Raw genomic sequence first — 20801 nt, forward strand, 5'->3', positions numbered from 1 at the left:
GGTTCCGATAATTCTGTTGACCATATTTGTGATATTCAGGCGCCAAATGACATCTTGGAGCATGTTGGAGGTAAAAAACAAAATGTGCCCAAAACGTGATATTATGACGTTATACGCCGTTCTGAGCCATGTTTGAACTTTCTATCACTTTTGGTTCCGATAATTCTGTTGACCATATTTGTGATATTCAGGCGTCAAATGACATCTTGGACCATTTTGGAGATAAAAAACAAAATGTGCCCAAAACGTGATATTATGACGTTATACGCCGTTCTGAGCCATGTTTGAACTTTCTATCACTTTCGGTTCCGATAATTCTGTTGACCATATTTGTGATATTCAGGCGCCAAATGACATCTTGGAACATGTTGGAGATAAAAAACAAAATGTGCCCAAAACGTGATATTATGACGTTATACGCCGTTTTGAGCCATGTTTGAACTAGTAGTAGATAAAAGCCGATTCTAGAACCTCCTCTCAGAACCTCAGGTCAAGGCCAAGGCCAAGGTCACGTTGAGTGACCATGACCTTGACCTTGCCCTGAGGTTCTGGGAGGAGGTTCCAGAATCGGCTATTGCAAAGGGGGTCGTTGACCAGTAACCTTGACCTAAACAATGACCTTTACTTTGAGCTCACCTCAGGTCAAGATCACGTTTAGTGACCATGACCTTGATCAGTAACCTTGACCTGAACAATGACCTTTACTTTGACCTCAACGGAGACCTTGAAGTCAACCTTAATTGTGACCATGACATTGACCTTGTACGTGACCTGAAATGAAGGTTACACGACGTGAGTTCATTGAAAACCCCACTTCGGAGGAGGTATGCTTTAAATAGCAGATAGAAAATCGTGTTCAACAGTATTGAAGTAAGAGTGTTGTGAACATGTTGACCTGCGACGTGTGTTACAAAGAGTTTACTAGACCAGATAATCTTGTGAGACATCAACGCACAGCATGTATTGGGAAACGTCGAAAGGTGGAAGAGGATCAACAAGGAGATGTTATAGTGTGTGAAATATGTGATGAACACGTAACCAGACAATGTTATTCCTCACATCTGCGCAGCAACAAACATAAACAGAAAGCCTTCGTAATAATAGATGATGGTGTAGAAAAAATAGATTCGATATTTGGAGATAAAATATGTAGTTTTAGAGTGAGCGATCATGAACGGAAGTACGTAGACATGAAGGAATTCAGTAACCGAATTAGAGAAAAAGTTATCAGTTTGATACAGTCCGTGAGGAATGTAAATGGTAGTTTAAAAGTGAATACGGAAATTTTTGGATTGTATTTCATAAATACGAAGGAAGAAGTGGAAATCAAATCATTCAACACAAAAAATAAAATTATAACAGTAGCCGTAGACTTGTACCAAACATACGAGGACCTTATGGACGAGATTATGGTGAAAATGTCGGAATTCCAAGAACGGGACTCAGGTAAGAGTATAAGAATAGAAAAGTAGTAAAATGCGAAACTAAAGGCGTTAATACTGCAGGTTGGACCTTGTTGGAAATATTATATCTTGAGGTGAACTGTAACAAGTTTAATCCTACAAGAGCATCGAGCTACATCGACTTACCGACATCCATAAAAGGGAAGAGAGCGGTAATAAACGTGCAAAATAACGATAATAAGTGCTTTGCTTGGGCACTGATATCCGCGCTGTACCAACCCACAGGTTTACCGCAAAGAATATCATCATACCCAGATTATAGGGAAACAGAATTAAAGTTTGACTGCGTAACATTCCCAGTACCCATCAGAGACATACCAAAATTTGAGGAAGAAAATAACATTTCAATTAACGTCTATGGTATAAATTCTTGGTATAATGGAGAGAAAATGGTAGATGATATTGTAACTGTATGTATATGTAAACAGAAACGGGAGCGTCATGTAAACTTATTAGTAGTCAGCGACAATTTCGGGAATAACCACTATTGTTGGATAAAAAACTTATCTCGACTGATAAATACACAATCATCGACTCATGAACATCAAAGATATATTTGTGAGGGTTGTTTGCAATACTTTTCAACTGAAGACAAGTTGGTACGACATCAGATGGATGACTGTAAAAAAGTGAAAGCAACAGTACCAAGCGAACAAATAAAAGTGAATAAGTTCGGACATCTAGAAAAGGAAAATGTTTTACAATTTGAAGGATTTGAAAAAAAAATGAAAGTTCCGTTTGTGGTGTACGCCGATTTCGAGGCGATTCTGAAACCCTTAACGCCCGAAGAAGGAAAAGTTTACGATGATAATAAACCATATACGGCCCGATGTTTTGAACACGAACCATACGCGTTTGCGTACTACATTAAGTGTGCTTACGATGATAACTTATCGAAATTCCGAATATACCGAGGGCGAAACGCTGCTCTGGAATTTATTATAAGATTGGAGAAGGATGTAATAGAGATCTATAAACAACATTTGAGGCAAACAAAGGATATGATACCGCTAAGCTGTCTGGACCAATTTGTACATGAACTGAGTTCCGTATGTCACATTTGTGATAAACCAATAAACAAAGAAGAGAAAGTGTGTGATCACGATCACTTGACAGGATTGTATAGGGGTCCTGCGCATTCCGTCTGCAATATAAATTATAAATTACCGATGTTTATCCCTGTGTTTTTCCACAACCTGTCGAATTACGATGCCCACATGTTTGTGAAAAGTATTGCCCTAAACAAGGAGGAAGTAGAGGTGATAGCACAAAACAAAGAAAAATATATTTCTTTTTCCAAAAAAATAGTTGTCGGAGAAACAACCGATAACAAGGGAAAGAAACGCAAAGTGTTTATGAAAATAAGATTCGTCGACTCGTTTAGATTTATGGCGAGTTCTTTGGAAAAGTTGGTTTCATATTTGGATGATAAGGATTGTGTGGAAGTGAAAAAAAAATTCAAAGACTCTGAAGAATTTAGATTGATGCGCCAGAAAGGTGTATTTCCATATTCGTTCGTAGATTCGTTTGAAAAGTTGGAGTATAGTAAATTGCCTGATCATACACAGTTTTACGACATATTGAGTTCAAGTAATATTTCAAAGGAACAATACTCTAGAGCACAGACTGTATGGAATAAATTTAAGTGTACAACGTTGGGAGAATACAGTGACCTGTATTTGACGTCAGATGTGTTAATGTTGACTGACGTCTTTGAAAATTTCAGGACAATATCTTTGGAGAATTACAATCTGGATCCTTGCCATTATTATACTGCGCCCGGGTTTGGGTGGGATGCTCTGTTAAAAATGACAGGTGTAAAATTAGAATTGTTATCAGACATTGACATGTTACACTTTTTTAAGAAAGGAATTAGAGGCGGTCTCTGTATGTGTGTAAAACGATCTGCAATAGCAAACAACAAGTTCCTTGACGATTTTAACCCGGAAAAACCATCATCATATATTCTATACTTGGACGCTACCAATTTGTATGGGTATGCAATGAGTTGTAAATTACCAACAGGCGGTTTTCGATGGTTGTCGAACCAAGAAATAGCAGATATAGATGTGGAGTGTTTAGATGATGAACACCTTGGTTATGTCTTTGAAGTGGATTTGGAGTATCCCGAAAGGTTACACAACCAGCATGATGATCTACCGTTTTGTCCCGAAAACATAATCGCTCCCGGATCGAAGCATCCTAAGTTGATTGCGAACTTACAAAATAAATCGAAATACATAATTCACTATGTAAACCTACGTGAATGTGTGAAAAAAGGTCTTAAGCTAACCAAAATACACCGTGCATTGCAATTTCAACAATCGCCGTGGATGAAACCATATATCGATTTTAACTCTGAGAAACGAATGAATGCTACGAATGAATTTGGGAAAAATCATTATAAACAAATGAATAATATCGTGTATGGGAAAACGATGGAAAATGTTGAAAATAGAGTCGATATACGATTAGTGTCACATTGGGAGAATCGTTACAGGAGACCCGGTGCAGAAGCTCTTATCGCAAAGCCGACTTTCAAGTCATCGAAAATTTTCTGCCATAATTTGGCAGCCATTGAAATGCAGAAGGTGGAGGTCAAATATAACAAACCTCTGTATGTAGGGTTTAGCGTACTGGAATTGTCGAAAGCGGTCATTTATAACTTTTTTTATAATTTTTTAAAAGAGAAATATGGTGAAAACGTATTATTGTTATATACAGATACGGATTCGTTAATTCTCGAAATATTTACTGAGAATGTATACCAGGATATCAAAGAAAATATAGAGATGTTCGATACCTCTAATTACAAGTTAAACAACAGACATAATATTCCTCCAGGGCCGCCGATAGTTGGAAAAATGAAAGATGAGTACCCAAATACGATATTAACATCGTTTTATGGTACAGGAGCTAAAGCTTATTGTATTAACACTTTGGAAGGAGTTGTCAAGCGTGCCAAGGGTGTGAAAAAGTATGTTATCGATAAAAACTTAAGTGTTTCAGAATATAAACGGATTATCGAAGATGGAGGTTCTGTGCGAAAAAAGATGTATGTCTTTCGCTCCTCCTATCACACGATGTATACAGAACTAAAGAATAAAGTGGCGCTCTCTGCACATGACGATAAACGTTACGTGATGGAGGATGGATGTCATACGTTAGCTTGGGGAAACTATCTTATTGAAGATCTACGCAGGGAAGATCTTTTGGACAACTTATTGGAGTTGTTAAACGTAAACATGTATGGCTAGTTAAATTGCGATCAGTTAATTTGTAAAAAAAAAAAAATACTTGCTTGTATCACAAAACTTGTATATAAAGTAGAAAGTAGGTTGTTAAAAAGGTTACTTGAAATAAAATCAACGAAATTAAAAAAAAAAGTTTTTTATTTTCTTAGTGTAAAAATTATAATACATCCTTTTTTGCAATCCAAGAATTATGAGAGCTATCCATTCCCAACCATTTCACTCGGACTTTATTTCCTTTTCGACGAAGAACTTTTTCAATTAAAAATACATCCGGGTGTTTCACACGTTGTAATTCTTCGTCGTAAAATGCTCCAAGAATGGGTTCTCCTCTACCATCTTTAATAAGGTAAGTCCTGGGATTAGTATTTTGAACTGTCGCTATGGTGAAAATTTCATTGGACCAAGTTGGTTGGTAACCTTTAGCAAAAGCGTGTCTGTACTTGCTAATTCGCACGTGTTCCCCCACATTAAATTTATGGTGGTTGGGGTCGACAACTTTAATGGAATTGTATACAGTATTTAACAGAGCAGATTCATTTCGTCGATTAACAGCTGAAGGTTTCATGTGAATGGTGCGATGTATTGTGTTGTTGTAAGATTTTAGTAATTTGGGTAGTAAGTCTAACCAGCGATAATTTCCTTGCATACTAAATTCTTTCCACATTTTATTTTTTAGGGTTCTATTAAACCGTTCGATAATCGAGCTTTTTAAAGTGGAATAGGTGCTGTAATGATTAATGTTAAGTTGTTCCATTAATTTTTGAAAATCGCTATTGTAAAACTCTTTCCCATTATCGGTTTGTAAGTTGCTCGGAGTAATATTCTTTTTACTATGCAAAATGTCCTTCATAGCTTGAGTAACCTCTTTCCCAGTTTTGGTTTTGAGTGGTAAGGCCCATGCGTATTTTGAAAAAGCGTTGATAACAGTCAGTATATACTTGTAACCTTTATTGACCGACGCATATGGGATCATTTCAACCAAATCAGCTTGATAAAGATCCAATAGTCCGTGAAGCAGAACGCGGCGTCGCCGATAATGTCGTCTCGCAGGTGCATGTAGTTCGTTAACGAGATCTCGCTTAACACTAACCATTACTCTACAACCCCTTCAATCAACAACTCTACAAGAAAAGGTAGTCCTCCTATCGGTGCATTATTTTTACACTTAATGGTATCTCCGCGTTTGAGTTGAACTCCCTGGAGCGACTTAATAACGATATCGTTAACAAGTAACTGAACATGAGCGGACTTTACAACATCTTTTATCATACCTTCGTAGAAAGAATTGATGTAATCCGTAATTCCACTTTTGTTTGTGATTTTATAAAGTTTTGTTTTTGGATCAACATCTCCATCACCACGTAAAGTTAAAATAAATGTTGATGAAGGTTGTAGAACTTCGGATCTTGCTATGTGGTTCTGTATAACATGGTGGTGAACATGCTTACCAAATTTATCGATAGATGTAGAACCATGTTCACCAAAACGGTTTAAAGGCATATTGGCTTCTGAAGCGTCACAGAAACAGAAAAAAGTTTATATACCCTTAACGAATGACTTGCGCTTCCCGTAATTCCTCTATGAGGGATATAATTTCGTTATGATGAGCAGTATGACCTGCTGCTTCGGAAGCAAGTAGTAAACGCAACCGATCAACTAATTCGTTCACGTCGTCCCAGTATTCGTACTCTTTAATTGCAGCAGGTACTAACAACTTATTTAAGTGACCTGATCCAGTTTTAGGTTTTGGCCAATATCGAGCCCAGTACACATTTGGTCTTTGACCCAAGGAAATTGGTTTGATTATGTTCACAAACTTTTCATTTTCATCATCAGTTATGATACTTTTTGAAGCGTCATAATCTCTTTTATGTACATTCGAACGTTGTAAGATATCTTTGTAATTTCTCGCATCTGGTAAAGTAAATTTACCCGGTTTATTTTTGAATAACAACTCGTATAACCCCGGTGTTCCTGTATAAGTAAATTCACCCACCAAAATGTTTTTCCCGTCAAACGTTATTGGTTGATTTGCGATATACAATCCATCGGTAAGTGCACGAACACCGTAAGTTTGATCGAACTCGTTATTTACATCTACTGTTAAACCCGTAACATAGGTACGTGGTAAGGGGTCCAGCTGCCCTAAAGCTTCTCTAATAACTGTCTGTTCCATCATTCCCTCCATATTCTCTTTCATGCGCGCCAACTGCTCCCTAGCGTCCCGCTCGTAGACATCTAAAGATGTGTCTGACTCACGAACAGAAAACTCAGGTGTAGTATCTCGACCCTCGAACACCTCTTCGTCGCTGAGAAATTGCGGACTCCGTGCGAGTTCCGGTGAAACATCCATGCTAGCTCCCGGTTTAATGGGTGTTGACGTAACTCTACGTTTAGGTTTCACTCTAGGAGTTTCCAGTTTAAGTCCTTTAGAAGGTTTCTGCAAGTCAGCCAGTAAGGCTGAGATATCTGGTGACTGCTCCTTTTTCGGGGTAAATAAATCACGTTTTATCCCGAATTTATTGTCGAGCGCTAATAAATTGACAGTTTGTAATTTTTTGGAAATATCTGTCAGAGGTTCTTTCAGTGGAGCGAGTTGAGCTTCGGCAATGGACTGCTTCTGTTTTATATCTCCTTTCAAAGTGCGTATTTTATGTTTAACATCTTCTCGCGCAGCTATTAACTGTTGTGCAACATTACGATTCATAGTTCAACGTGATAGTGTAATGATCGCACAGAGACTGAGCATGCAGTCGTAAAGTCAATGGTTTTACAGTATAATGTACTCATCGAAACCTTTCCGATAGCGTCCGTTATTTTTATCGCAATCTAAATCAATAACTAATATACCGTGCGGTGTATCCCAACAAGTTCGACAAATTCTGACAAAATCATCCCACGTAATGTCCCCTAGCAAATGATCGTTGTAAATATGTTTCAAGTTAGTGAGATCTTGTTTAAATAAAACTAAAAGGTTGCAATTGTCACGTAAAAGCTGCTTGGAAATGGCGCTATAACTTTGAGCGAGTAAAAAAGTATCAACGTTTCTATGACGACCGTATGAAAAATATTCCTTGATAATCTGTTGCTCTGTAGGAGCAATATCATCAAAAATAATAATTGAATATTCTTTCACCTTTGACGGTGGTAGAAATCGTCCGACATCTGAGTATTCATAATAGCCGCAAGAGCGGATAGGTTTAAGTAATTGTCGTAGAAATTCGTATTTGATTTGGTAGAGTGAATTAGAGCACAAATATACATTCAAAAAGCGCAACCCGTTGAGAGCTGTCAATAAAGTTAACATTACGTTTGTTTTTCCGGCACCCGAAGAACCAATTATCAAACCACGTTTACATTCCCCACCAAATAATTCGCTATGTCGTTTAAATTTATTTGCAGCGAAGTCGTTATGAAGATTACAGATTGGTAGTGTTAAAGGTTGGCTAACAAACTTAACGTCTTCAACCATGTTGACGGGTGATACTTGAACGGGAGATTAACAAGAAATGAAGTCGTAGTAGAAAACAATGTTTATTTTATCATAAAATGTAGCATACAAAAAATTTCAGCAGATTATTTATTATCATTGTTTCAAAATAATGGTTTACAACACTAAACTGTTAACATTGAGTTTGAAAGTTATTTAAAGCGTGCGTAATATTACACAATATTTATTTTACAATAAGACGTGGTATACATAAATTTACAAAATTATTTATTATCATGATTTCAAAAGTATCTGTATGGTTGATGTAGTAGAACCACCAGTGGGTTATTCACATACAGATGTTATGTGATTAAACAAAATAAAGCAGTGTAAGTCACAGTACAATTTACACTACTTAGTATTAAATTAACAATAAGTAGATACGGTAAATATTCAAATAAGTAATTAATAATACATATTAACAAAAGCATGGGAGCGGTAACAATAAGTAGATACGGTAAATATTCAAATAAATAATTAATAATACATATAAACAAAAGCATGGGAGCGGAAAAGGTGAAAAGGAAGCGAACTTGTTGTCATATCATCAATTCGAACGATTTTCAGTATCATACAAGGATGGTGTACAAATTTGAAAAAACCACCTACAACATATTAGTTGCTGAGACATCCCTCCGACAATTCCTCAGTACTTTGATCCTCCTCAAGTTGTGGTTTAAAACAGACTCGAAACAAAGACACACGACAACACATCGCACACCAATATTTTTTATTTAAAATAATAGTCTGCAATCGTTCAGAAGATGCATACTTTATTTTCGAGCGCAATTTCACACGACAATCCAGTTGTAAAACGTTCGTTATACTAATATGGTGTAGGCGGCGTCGACAACGATAGCAAAGGTTGCCCAAATGTGATTCATAAAAAACATACCTTGCTTGATACTGAAGACCCACTCCGAAAGTTGAACTCCAATCAACCAGAGAACCGTGGAACAACTTATGTACGGTGCCTTGCGACATTTTCTTTCCAAAGCGTTCCACGGTGGGGAAGCAAACCTCCCCAAGATTGATTCGATCGCCCTTTCGGGATATTCGACGCCAGAAGCATATGTCCCAGCTGTACATTACGTTTAGTAGTAGAGTCTTTGGTAAAACATCTACTAACCGCAACGTACAGTCTTTACGGGAAATCGTCGAATTAACGCTCTCCATAGCCAACTCCTGCAACGTTAACACTGCAAGAGACAAAAAAACTGAACGAGCTTCAAAAAAAAACGCTATTAACCGTTGTCAGGCAGCAGCCTGAGAAGGGACTTATACAGGTTAATTTTGGTGTTGTACATGTTAAGGATGTTTGAAGAAGCAGCAAAGCAGACGGTGGGATTCTGGTTTACTGCATTCAACGCGTTCACGAAGTGGCGCTTATGATGTTCCAAAGTCGTCACTTTGGTTTGCAATTGAGGTTTCAAGCCCAAGATGAAAAAATCCTCTTGGGACAAAAGACTGCTTGCCAAGTTGGTTGTTGAATGCAGAAACGCATCAACCCATGGGTCGGGATGTGCGGTATTTACAGCTGGAAGATTTTGCCTCTGCGGGATAGTAGGGATAGGTAAAGGTGGTGGGAACACCACATTTTGTGGTGGGATAGTTGTGATAGTTGGCGGGCTGTCACGGATGTCGATGGTCACCTCTGGTGGAGATGTAACCACCGTTGCAGGTCTGGTTACTGTAGCGAGTGTAGGTACTCTTCGTGTGTTACGGGGAGGTTTGGCTAATGCGTTGCGCAGCAATCTACAGGAGTCTTGTGAAGCAGGAGAAGGGTTTGGGCGGGTAGTTTGTTTCACGCAACCCCTTGACAACAAGTTGACGCGTTTTTTTATACGGCGGGATGTGTACCGTATGGGTCCACTCGAGAAGACAGGCGAAACACATATCCTATCGGAGGGTTGGGATACGTCTTCCGTCGCTGGTACAGACGGTGCCGCAAGCACCTGGTTTTCAGCAGGTGCTTGACTTGTGACATCCGTATGTACAATATCTGGAAGTGGTTGTACCACGTCGGCCTGATTGGTAGCAGGTTCAGGTGGCACAACAACTTCCTGATATGTTCCTTCTTCTCGTATCTCCATACTGATGCGAGTTAAGCCGTAGGACGACAAGGTTGGACTGGTGGTAACAATCGCACCATTGTCGTTCCCTGGCTGTGACCGGAGCTCATTCATTATTTGCTCGTACAGTGGTGGGTCTGTAGTGAAATCCTGCATGGTACGACTCAAACCGTCAAAGTTGCCGCTGCAATATAATGGTAACGACGGTAGGCTTGACTCAACAACATTCGTACTGTCGTTATTGCGTGGCAGCACGGCAACCAGTGGGTCGGTCATACCATCGGTATTATCGCTTGCACGAGCGTGGCTGTTACCAATTAAGTGAAGCATAATGGGAAAGACTTCAAGGAATCAAAAGGGTTACAAAAAATTTGGATTATTTTATTAAAATTATACGTTCGCTCACGTCTGACAAGTTTGCAATCCGCTGAAGAACCACTTTTCTCAGCGTATAACAATTAATGTCTGAAATCATCACAAACATACATGAAGAAAACCGATAAAAATTGTATTGATGTAACTTACTTTTCAAATGGTTTTCTATCACGTCTGACAGGTTTGCAATGCGCTGAAGAACCACTTTTCTCAGCGTATAACAATTAATACCTGAAATCATCACAAACATACATGAAGAAAACCGATAAAAATTGTATTGATGTAACTTACTTTTCAAATGGTTTTCTAGCAGAAGGCGATTTCTTCGTGGTCGGAAAAACACAGTTTTTAACAAAATCTGTTATTATTGTAAACACACTTTTTAAGGAATTATCGTCTTTTGTACACTACTATATCACTCAGCGACTGCTGTACACGGAGTGAGGAGTAACCCACTTTCCACTACCTTTAAGTACGGGTTAGTGAACAGGTATTTGTCCGGTCAACTGTCTGGGAATGCGAGGTCGTTTAGGTCTTCTCCTTGTTATCGCCTGTGACTGAAGGGGAGGTCATACTGTCTGGGAATGCGAGGTTGTCCAGGTTTTCTCCTTGTTATCGCCTGTGGCCCAAGGGGAGGTCATACTGTCTGAGAATGCGAGGTCGTTCGGACCTTATCTTCGCCCGTGACTCAAGGGGGGGGGGAGGGGGAAGGGGAGGTGAAGAGGTTTCTTTAAATAAAACTCATCAATATGGATAAAAAAATAACATTTATTTCTTTTCTAACGTACATTTAATACAATGCATTTTAGGTGGTGGTGGTCCATCGAAATGAGTTTCCGCACAATCATTATTATAATGTTCAAGACACGGTAACTTCATTTGTAACATTTTCGATTGCTGGTAGGCGAACGGTAGTTGGGTCCAAATTCTTCGTAATTCCATAGATGGTACTTTATCGAAATAATACTGTGTTGGTAAATATTTTAAATCACGAGCTGGAATGTTCGCAAATGAGGCATCTTGTTCATATTTTTTCATTACGCTGTACACTTTCTTGGCAGATGTAAGTGGCCAACACCCAAACACAGTGAACACTTGTTCCATCGCAACCAGCTCTTAACTATCCCCCATTACGACTTGTCTCTGCTTTATAGTCACCGACTGTCTTTCGCATCCTTGTTTTGCACCCCCTCTTCGACAACTTCTTGTAAGTGGCGTACATTGGAAAGAGCGCACATACTTCTTCGTCGCGAGTGAAAAGCACAGCTCGGTATACCCATCTCAAGTTTATAGATACTACCTTCCAACGCAAATATCGGCGCGGAAATAATATGTCTTAAAAATTTAATTTTTTCAGGTCCTTTAACATACACTTTCTTGACATTCCGACACAGATATTTGACTATGGCGTCGAATTCCATTGGATGGATAAAACCAACTTTCCAGTCGATGCAATGATGATGTGTCATTAACCAGTTTGCAGTATTCCTATATTTAGATGGTAATGAAGCTATACTGCTACTCGGTTGAAAAACGTGGTGGGTTATGCATTTGTTACTATCACATGATGCTAATTCTTTAGGTACGAACTGATCTTCGTTGACCATGAAACCTTGTATATCGAGAATTATGTATTGAGTTTTATTTGAATACATCTTGCTTCCGTACATCAACACGATTATCCATACTATGCAGCCGTAGAAATCTGTCGCACAACTTATACTCTACGACTTTTTTTTGTTTACGCTGAATATAGAAGTCTCACATTTCGGATGATGAGCTACGGGTGCGATGCGGCTCAGGATCCGATCCAACTACACACTACCAACCCTTCTTTCCCCATACTCAAGTCATTTGTTTGACGATTTTTGTTAGTGGAGAATATTGAAACGCCTTATCATGTAAAACTAAACAGTATGCTGTGGTACCATCAGGAATCGGATTTTTTGTCGTAAATTCTATCCGTATTTCTACCCCACTTTTGTGTAGCGCTTCTGCTTGATATGTACAATCAATTCCAATCAGTGGATAATTTTCAATAAATTGTTTCGGAGTGAGTAATGGTTCTCCTTCCTTCCCATAGTAGGACTTTTGAAAGCGTGTATACATGTCATATAACACTGCGACACGATTACTATCAAAGTCCACGTTCAGATTATCGTATGGGTAGCGTTCACCGTTTAGGAATACCGTCAAATTGGTGAGTTTTACATTATCAAAGGTTGCCATGTTCGCCAACTGTTTTCCTTTCTTCTTTGTTTGAAACCCAATTATTATAAATCTAGGTGTTTCCAACTGCGGAGCTGTTTTCACAGCCCATGAATGCTTTGTTGTTTGAGGTAAAGAAGGATATTCATGTACTTCCCAACTGCGAAAAGGTATTTGCAGATCAATATTTCGTCCTGCTATTTTTGTTAGAGCTAATTGTTCTCGTAAGCCTACGGCTAGATGGGGCATTCTCCACACAACTTTATCGATTTTTAACTGTAACGGTTCTTCTACCGTATTCACAAGCACATCATTATCATCATTATTACGAATTAACACTAGCTCTTGTCTCACATTCATCACAATTGTTTTAAAATCTTCAGCAAACCCTATTAATGTCTTTAGCGGTACACTCAATCCAAAATTTCCATTTTTATCCATTATTGCATCCGTTACAGGGGATGTTGGGACCACTTGACCTAGCAGATCCTCGCCCATGTTCCAACCTGCGTTCGCCAACTTTATTATATCGTGAGGGGTATACGAAAAGTATCCTTTCATACATGATGTTAACCCCACGTTTCTCACTCCATCTATTTGAACACCATTTATAAGATAGCGAATATCACTGAACATAAACGCTACAGGATTATTTATCAATTTTGCAGTTGCACTAGCATCTTTTGTTGCTTTACCACTCGCATCCAGTTTACGTACGCTCCCTTCCACATACAAAAAACTTTCATGAGGCAATGTGTAATTGTCTATTTCGGGTATGCCTATACGAATTTCATCATTGTTACCGAAGCTAGTAGAACCAAACGGTTGATGGGAATGATATTCGTAACTTACAATCGAGTTATCTACTTTTATTTTCTCCGTGACGTTTAAGGACTCCATTTATAGTAGTTGAAAACCTAAGTTGCTTAAATACTGACGATTGACGCGTGTTAACTGGGTAGTTGATTTTCGCTTACTGTTAGGTTTTACATCCTTTCGTACCGTTTTATACATTACTCTATCACCCAGATTTTCCTGTGCTTTTCTTCGAACGTCGTACACTATACCCATATTAAATACCCTACTACTCACACCGATTTCAAGTGCACTCTCACGGTCACTTCTTCGTCTCTGAAGTTTACCAACTGACCGTCCTGATCAAGTATGCGTACTATTAATGTACTAATCACGTTCGTTGTAACAGGTAAGTAAATCGGTTGTTGCGGAGCTTCTATTATTTTAAAACCAGCCGGTACGTTCGGGAAGAAATGATACAACACGTGCATGGGTTGTCCATTCGTATACGATCCGGAGCTCAAATTACAATAAATTTGTAATGCATTCGTTTTATTTATATTCACGATATGATCCGATTCTGTTATCGTGTTTTTAGGTATAACTTTAGGGTTAAAACCAAGTAAGGAACCGATTGAATTATCGCTAGCAAAATTTATTCGCCGGTTTGTTTTTATCTCAGCACGTTGCGTATTATTGTTACCTCTTATGCGTATCTGTGTACCCGGTGTAGTCACGCTGAGAATATTCCTCGCTGTTAATGTTTTTTTAACGTATTCGTTAATATCGTTAATATCGTATGTTCCTAGCGGTATTTCAATATTCTCTGTAAAATTTCCCATATGATCTTCATATTGTAAAATATTGTTTGTTGAATCGATATTAGGTAACGTATTGAACGTTTCGAAATTTAAAAGAGCTAACTCGTATGTACCGAGTTCATTCAAATAAATCGGTGGGTTAAAGTTACAAGACAACTCCGACCCCCTTCCGGTGAGCGTAAATGTATAACTTGTATGTATTGTATCTTGTTCCATTGTTGTTCTCAAGACTAATCTTACACGGATACTTCCTTGGTATTTAAACTATCTAAGAAATGCAGACACAATTGTCCACAATTTGTTTGATCTTCTTTTTGATATCGTCGATAATTATACCTCACAATATTTCTCCCCCCATCCGATATAAAATACTTCTCCACTTCAATCGGTGGTCGTAAATCTCCATAACTGTCAAAGTAGTTAACATTTACACCATCCTTGTTGTAAGCTGTCCAGTGAGTACCGGGACCCGTACGATTATCAAGATTTATTATCCCACTCTCTCGTTTTCGGATTTTCTTCGGTAAATTGTTTCTCATGTACACCCCACGAAAGTTTAACAGATCAAGCGCTCGTGCATATCGCCTTAACTCTACATCCGTTAAAGAATGTTGGGGTATTTTTATTAGTTTTTTGCTACAGTTTTATAACCACAACCCTTTTTATATGGATTAATAAACATTCCTGTACCAATTTTGTTCGCCCTCTTGGGGCGTTTTAGTCGCTTTGATTTTCGTGATACCGTTTTCATGACTAGTCCGCAACCTTGCTTATATGGTTTAATATACAAACCGCTGCCGATCGCTTTTGGTTCCATAGCCCGATTGTGACGTTGGGCTTCTTGTAACTGCTCCCTTGCTATTTTTGCTTCGTTTACGGTTTTTGCAATAGCTGCTGCACCTCCGCCTAAAGAACCGAGAGCACCCAAAGCTGCAAGTATTAAGGGTAAAAAACCTCCCGTCTTGGGAATCTTGATTATTTTTCCGCGCGGTTTAAGTATTCTACCTTGATAAGGTTTCAACAGATTGTAACCCACTTGTACATCTCCCTTTGTATTCGTACTGTTGGTCTGTGCAATCGCTCGCCGCACTAAGTTCATTGCCTGCGTAAACGACAACTTACCGCCACGTTTCAACTTCTGACGAGTTGTCCCTCTACGTCTTAGGGCACGAATTTGCATTCCCATACCCATTATTGTTTTTCCTTTCATTATCGTTGACACTAACGCCGACGATAGTCGCTCTCCTAAGCTTGCGTCTTTACTTCTCAACCGCTCTTTCGCCGTCTTATACAACTCTTTATCGGCTATGTGTCGCTCAGCTAAATTCGATGTCGCTGCGTAGGCAATATCATGCGTTTTACAGGCGTCGTCTAATTTATTCACTCCCCGATCTCCACGAACTAATCTCTTTACCAATTTGGTTCCCGGACCGCAATAATTATAACCTGGCAAATGTAGTTCTATCGGAAGCTTATTGATTAATGTATTCACAATACCTCGACCAGACCGTTTGCTTGATCGATGCATACTGTTTCACTGTCCTAACATTCATACCATTATATTTAATAGCTTTCGCACATTATTCGGTGAATATTGGATGGTTAATAATACGCTCACATTTGAAAAAAAATTTTATTTATTTTAAGTCATTACATATTTAAATCTTTCATGAAAAATCTTATTTCTAAATTCGCTGCTTAAGTACAGGTGTAACATATCATTTACATAACTTATTCTATTCTTAAATCTAAGACGATCTAAATACATTTCCTCCCAATTACACTTTCGTGATTGTCTATACGCATAAGTCCATGCATACATTCTATGCATCTCATTTTTACTCTCATCAATCCGCACCTTACCCATGTCTTTATTGATTGTGAAATAATTTAAACAAATCTACATCCAACAAGATTTTATCGAAATTGTACAACATCACTTCCTTACTTATACATATTTGTTCAGAACACGATTCATTGAGCATCGTTAACATATTACGTTTCACATCTCCATCCATTGCAGCTAACGCGTTTATAACACTATCATAATATGCTTTGTAATTCACAGTTCTCAATAATTTCAGTCGAGTTGCTACTAAATCTGCTACGTTCCAAAGCTCATGCAACGATTCATATGCAATATATACATATTCTCCACCCCTCTCCAACTTTAAAATCTTGCAAACGTTTTCCATCCAATCGCACGATATACTGACACCACACAACACTATCTGCGACGGAGACTGATTAGCAAAACTGTTTGTGATTGTTGACTTATACATAATAATGTTGTGCCAATCGTTTTCCGTTAATGTTAAACATTGACCTTTTCCCATTAACCTTACCACTGGTTCAAAATGTAAGTCAGCACTTAATCCTATTGCCACACATTTCGTGCGGCTCTTATTTAGTGCATACACTGTTTCCGAAAATAGAGGACCTCTACTTGCTCTTACTGTACTGTCCGACATGTTGGTTAAGCTCTCCATGTTATCTATTCTCGAAACTACTTCATTATTACCGTTAACACTTTGCGTCATAATAAAAGGGCTTAAGTCTGCAAACGAATCTTTTCCATCAGCGACCGCTTGCATATTGTTACCACACTCTATAACTGTATTAAACTTTTCTTGTTTTAACACCTCTTCAGATGCCACGGGTGTCAACGAGGGTTTTATCACCTTTGGACTTATGCTCGCTTTTTTGGACACCGCCTGTTGAACCTCGAGACTTCTCTTCGGTGCTTTTGTATATTGTTGTCTGGAACCCACTAAGTATATATAACATTAATACTTCTGCTGTAAGACAAGTGTTTATGGACTTACTTGTTCTGCGTTGTTATGTCACCACTACGTCGGATGATTTCAATGAAACTAATCTTTTATGAACCTGACTTGCTATTTATGCACATCATTTTAGGTGGGGACGTCACGGTCACAATTAAGGTTGACTTCAAGTTCTCCGTTGAGGTCAAAGTAAAGGTCATTGTTCAGGTCAAGGTTACTGATCAATGTCATAGTCACTCAACGTGATCTTGACCTGAGGTGAGCTCAAAGTAAATCCAACCCGGTCATGCTCCACTCCTCCGGGAGCACCCGAGAAGAGTCATCACTCGACTTGAGTACACCAAAAAAAAACATCATGAACTGCTAACTCGGGGGCGTCGAGTTGACACCATAAATAATACGTTAAAAAGATATGCAATTGTTTATCATTTATTAAAGACGAGTTCAATAAATTAAATGAAATTTAATTCGGTTGTTTTTCTTTTCCATTTTATATATTAGGATTAGGAATGTGATACATTTAAATTGAATAAAAAAAAAAAAGTCAGTACAATAAAAATTAATTTATTTAAATTTTAAATTTTAACACTAATCTAAATCCATTTTTAAAAATTTTAAAATTAATTTAACATTTTCAATTGCACAACTGCTTTCCGATTTATAATGATATGCGCAAGAATTTTGACTCAACGAAAGCAAAGGGCAATATATATTATCTTCTAAATTAATAATCACTGGCTTTACCGATGATAATAGGTCTCTCAATACCTTTTCTTTTTGAGATCCCTTTACAAACACCACCTCCACTCCGCATGTATGCTGTTCCAGAATGTCTTTCAGTTGATTATAGGGCACATATCCATTCTCGTAATGCAAATGGTGTAAGTTATTCTCCTCCCAACGCACTTGTCGACATTCTCGCTTATTGAGTCTTTCATAACTTATATCAGGTTGAAATATGAAATGGGAAATCGACTCACCATCACCGATAGCCAATTCTTTAACTCGAAATCCCGAAGATAAAGTAAACCCTTGCATATCGATGACTTTAATTGGATTTCTCGATGCCATTATATTTAAGCGATGTAAACTGCTTAAAATAGGAGCTACAAGTTCCTCAATTTCTTTATGTTCACAACACTCTTACTTCAATACTGTTGAACACGATTTTCTATCTGCTATTTAAAGCATACCTCCTCCGAAGTGGGGTTTTCAATGGCCTCACGTCGTGTAACCTTCATTTCAGGTCACGTACACGGTCAATGTCATGGTCACAATTAAGGTTGACTTCAAGGTCTCCGTTGAGGTCAAAGTAAAGGTCATTGTTCAGGTCAAGGTTACTGATCAAGGTCATGGTCACTAAACGTGATCTTGACCTGAGGTGAGCTCAAAGTAAAGGTCATTGTTTAGGTCAAGGTTACTGGTCAACGACCCCCTTTGCAATAGCCGATTCTGGAACCTCCTCCCAGAACCTCAGGGCAAGGTCAAGGTCATGGTCACTCAACGTGACCTTGGCCTTGGCCTTGACCTGAGGTTCTGAGAGGAGGTTCTAGAATCGGCTTTTATCTACTACTTGAACTTTCTATCACTTGTGGTTCCGATAATTCTGCCCATCATATGTGCGATATTCAGGGGCCAAATGTCGTATTGGAGCATGTTGGAGATAAAAAACAAAATGTGCCCAAAACGTGATAGTATGACTTATACGCCGTTCTGAGCCATGTTTGAACTTTTTATCACTTTTGGTTCCGACAATTCTGTCCACCATATATGTGATATTCAGGGGCGAAATGACATGTTGGAGATAAAAAACAAAATGTGCCCAAAACGTGATATTATGACGTTACACGCCGTTCTGAGCCATGTTTGAACTTTCTATCACTTTTGGTTCCGATAATTCTGTCGACCATATATGTGACATTCAGGGGCCAAATGTCATATTGGAGCATGTTGGAGATAAAAAACAAAATGTGCCCAAAACGTGATATTATGACGTTATACGCCGTTCTGAGCCATGTTTGAACTTTCTATCACTTTTGGTTCCGATAATTCTGTCGACCATATTTGTGATATTCAGGCGCCAAATGACGTGTTGGAGCATGTTGGAGATAAAAAACAAAATGTGCCCAAAACGTGATATTATGACGTTATACGCCGTTTTGAGCCATGTTTGAACTTTCTATCACTTTTGGTTCCGGTAATTCTGTTGACCATATTTGTGATATTCAAGCGTCAAATGACATCTTGGAGCATGTTTTAGATAAAAAACAAAATGTGCCCAAAACGTGATATTATGACGTTATACGCCGTTCTGAGCCATGTTTGAACTTTCTATCACTTTTGGTTCCGAAAATTCTGTCGACCATATATGTGACATTCAGGGGCCAAACGTCATATTGGAGCATGTTGGAGATAAAAAACAAAATGTGCCCAAAACGTGATATGACGTTATACGCCGTTCTGAGCCATGTTTGAACTTTCTATCACTTTTGGTTCCGATAATTCTGTCGACCATATTTGTGATATTCAGGCGCCAAATGACTTGTTGGAGCATGTTGGAGATAAAAAACAAAATGTGCCCAAAACGTGTTATTATGACGTTATACGCCGTTCTGAGCCATGTTTGAACTTTCTATCACTTTTGGTTCCGACAATTCTGTTGACCATATTTGTGATATTCAGGCGCCAAATGACATGTTGGAGCATGTTGGAGATAAGAAACAAAATGTTCCCAAAACGTGATATTATGACGTTATACGTCGTTCTGAGCCTTGTTTGAACTTTCTATTACTTTTGGTTCCGATAATTCTGTTGACCATATTTGTGATATTCAGGCGCCAAATGACATGTTGGAGCATGTTGGAGATAAAAAACAAAATGTGTCCAAAACTTCATATTATGACGTTATACGCCGTTCTGAGCCATGTTTGAACTTTCTATCACTTTTGGTTCCGGTAATTCTGTTGACCATATTTGTGATATTCAGGCGTCAAATGACATCTTGGAGCATGTTTTAGATAAAAAACAAAATGTACCCAAAACGTGATATTATGACGTTATACGCCGTTTTGAGCCATGTTTGAACTTTCTATCACTTGTGGTTCCGATAATTCTGCCCATCATATGTGCGATATTCAGGGGCCAAATGTCGTATTGGAGCATGTTGGAGATAAAAAACAAAATGTGCCCAAAACGTGATAGTATGACTTATACGCCGTTCTGAGCCATGTTTGAACTTTTTATCACTTTTGGTTCCGACAATTCTGTCCACCATATATGTGATATTCAGGGGCGAAATGACATGTTGGAGCATGTTGGAGATAAAAAACAAAATGTGCCCAAAACGTGATATTATGACGTTACACGCCGTTCTGAGCCATGTTTGAACTTTCTATCACTTTTGGTTCCGATAATTCTGTTGACCATATTTGTGATATTCAGGCGACAAATGACATGTTGGAGCATGTTGGAGATAAGAAACAAAATGTTCCCAAAACGTGATATTATGACGTTATACGCCGTTCTGAGCCTTGTTTG

The 20801-nt window shown here is 38.4% G+C and overlaps 3 protein-coding genes across 5 annotated transcripts; 1 reads left to right on the top strand and 2 right to left on the bottom strand.

Moving 5' to 3' along the window:
- The first annotated feature begins 456 nt into the window (after window positions 1–456).
- Window positions 457–4720, top strand: LOC139430123 (uncharacterized). The gene is made up of 2 exons (XM_071196774.1): window positions 457–1446; window positions 1506–4720. Exons 1-2 carry the CDS (start codon window positions 888–890, stop codon window positions 4718–4720), a joined length of 3774 nt encoding a protein of 1257 aa, XP_071052875.1. The 5' UTR covers window positions 457–887.
- Window positions 4721–8232: 3512 nt separating this feature from the next.
- On the bottom strand, window positions 8233–11345 carry LOC139430067 (uncharacterized). Of its 3 annotated transcripts, XM_071196681.1 has the most exons (3): window positions 10946–11345; window positions 10805–10885; window positions 8233–10744 (listed from the first exon to the last, which is right to left on the bottom strand). In XM_071196681.1, the coding sequence occupies exon 3, from the start codon at window positions 10607–10609 to the stop codon at window positions 9452–9454; it is 1158 nt and encodes a 385-aa protein (XP_071052782.1). In that variant the 5' UTR covers window positions 10610–10744; window positions 10805–10885; window positions 10946–11345; the 3' UTR covers window positions 8233–9451. The 3 variants fall into 3 exon arrangements, with proteins under 3 accessions (XP_071052782.1, XP_071052783.1, XP_071052781.1); XM_071196682.1 differs by lacking the exon at window positions 10805–10885; XM_071196680.1 differs by having other exon boundaries at window positions 8233–10885.
- Window positions 11346–12499: 1154 nt separating this feature from the next.
- LOC139430124 (uncharacterized) lies at window positions 12500–13762 on the bottom strand. The gene has a single exon (XM_071196775.1). The coding sequence runs from the start codon at window positions 13760–13762 to the stop codon at window positions 12500–12502; it is 1263 nt and encodes a 420-aa protein (XP_071052876.1).
- Window positions 13763–20801: the final 7039 nt, after the last annotated feature.

Source organism: Onthophagus taurus, chromosome 6 (assembly GCF_036711975.1).
Source record: "Onthophagus taurus isolate NC chromosome 6, IU_Otau_3.0, whole genome shotgun sequence".
NCBI classification, from domain to species: Eukaryota; Metazoa; Arthropoda; class Insecta; order Coleoptera; family Scarabaeidae; genus Onthophagus; species Onthophagus taurus.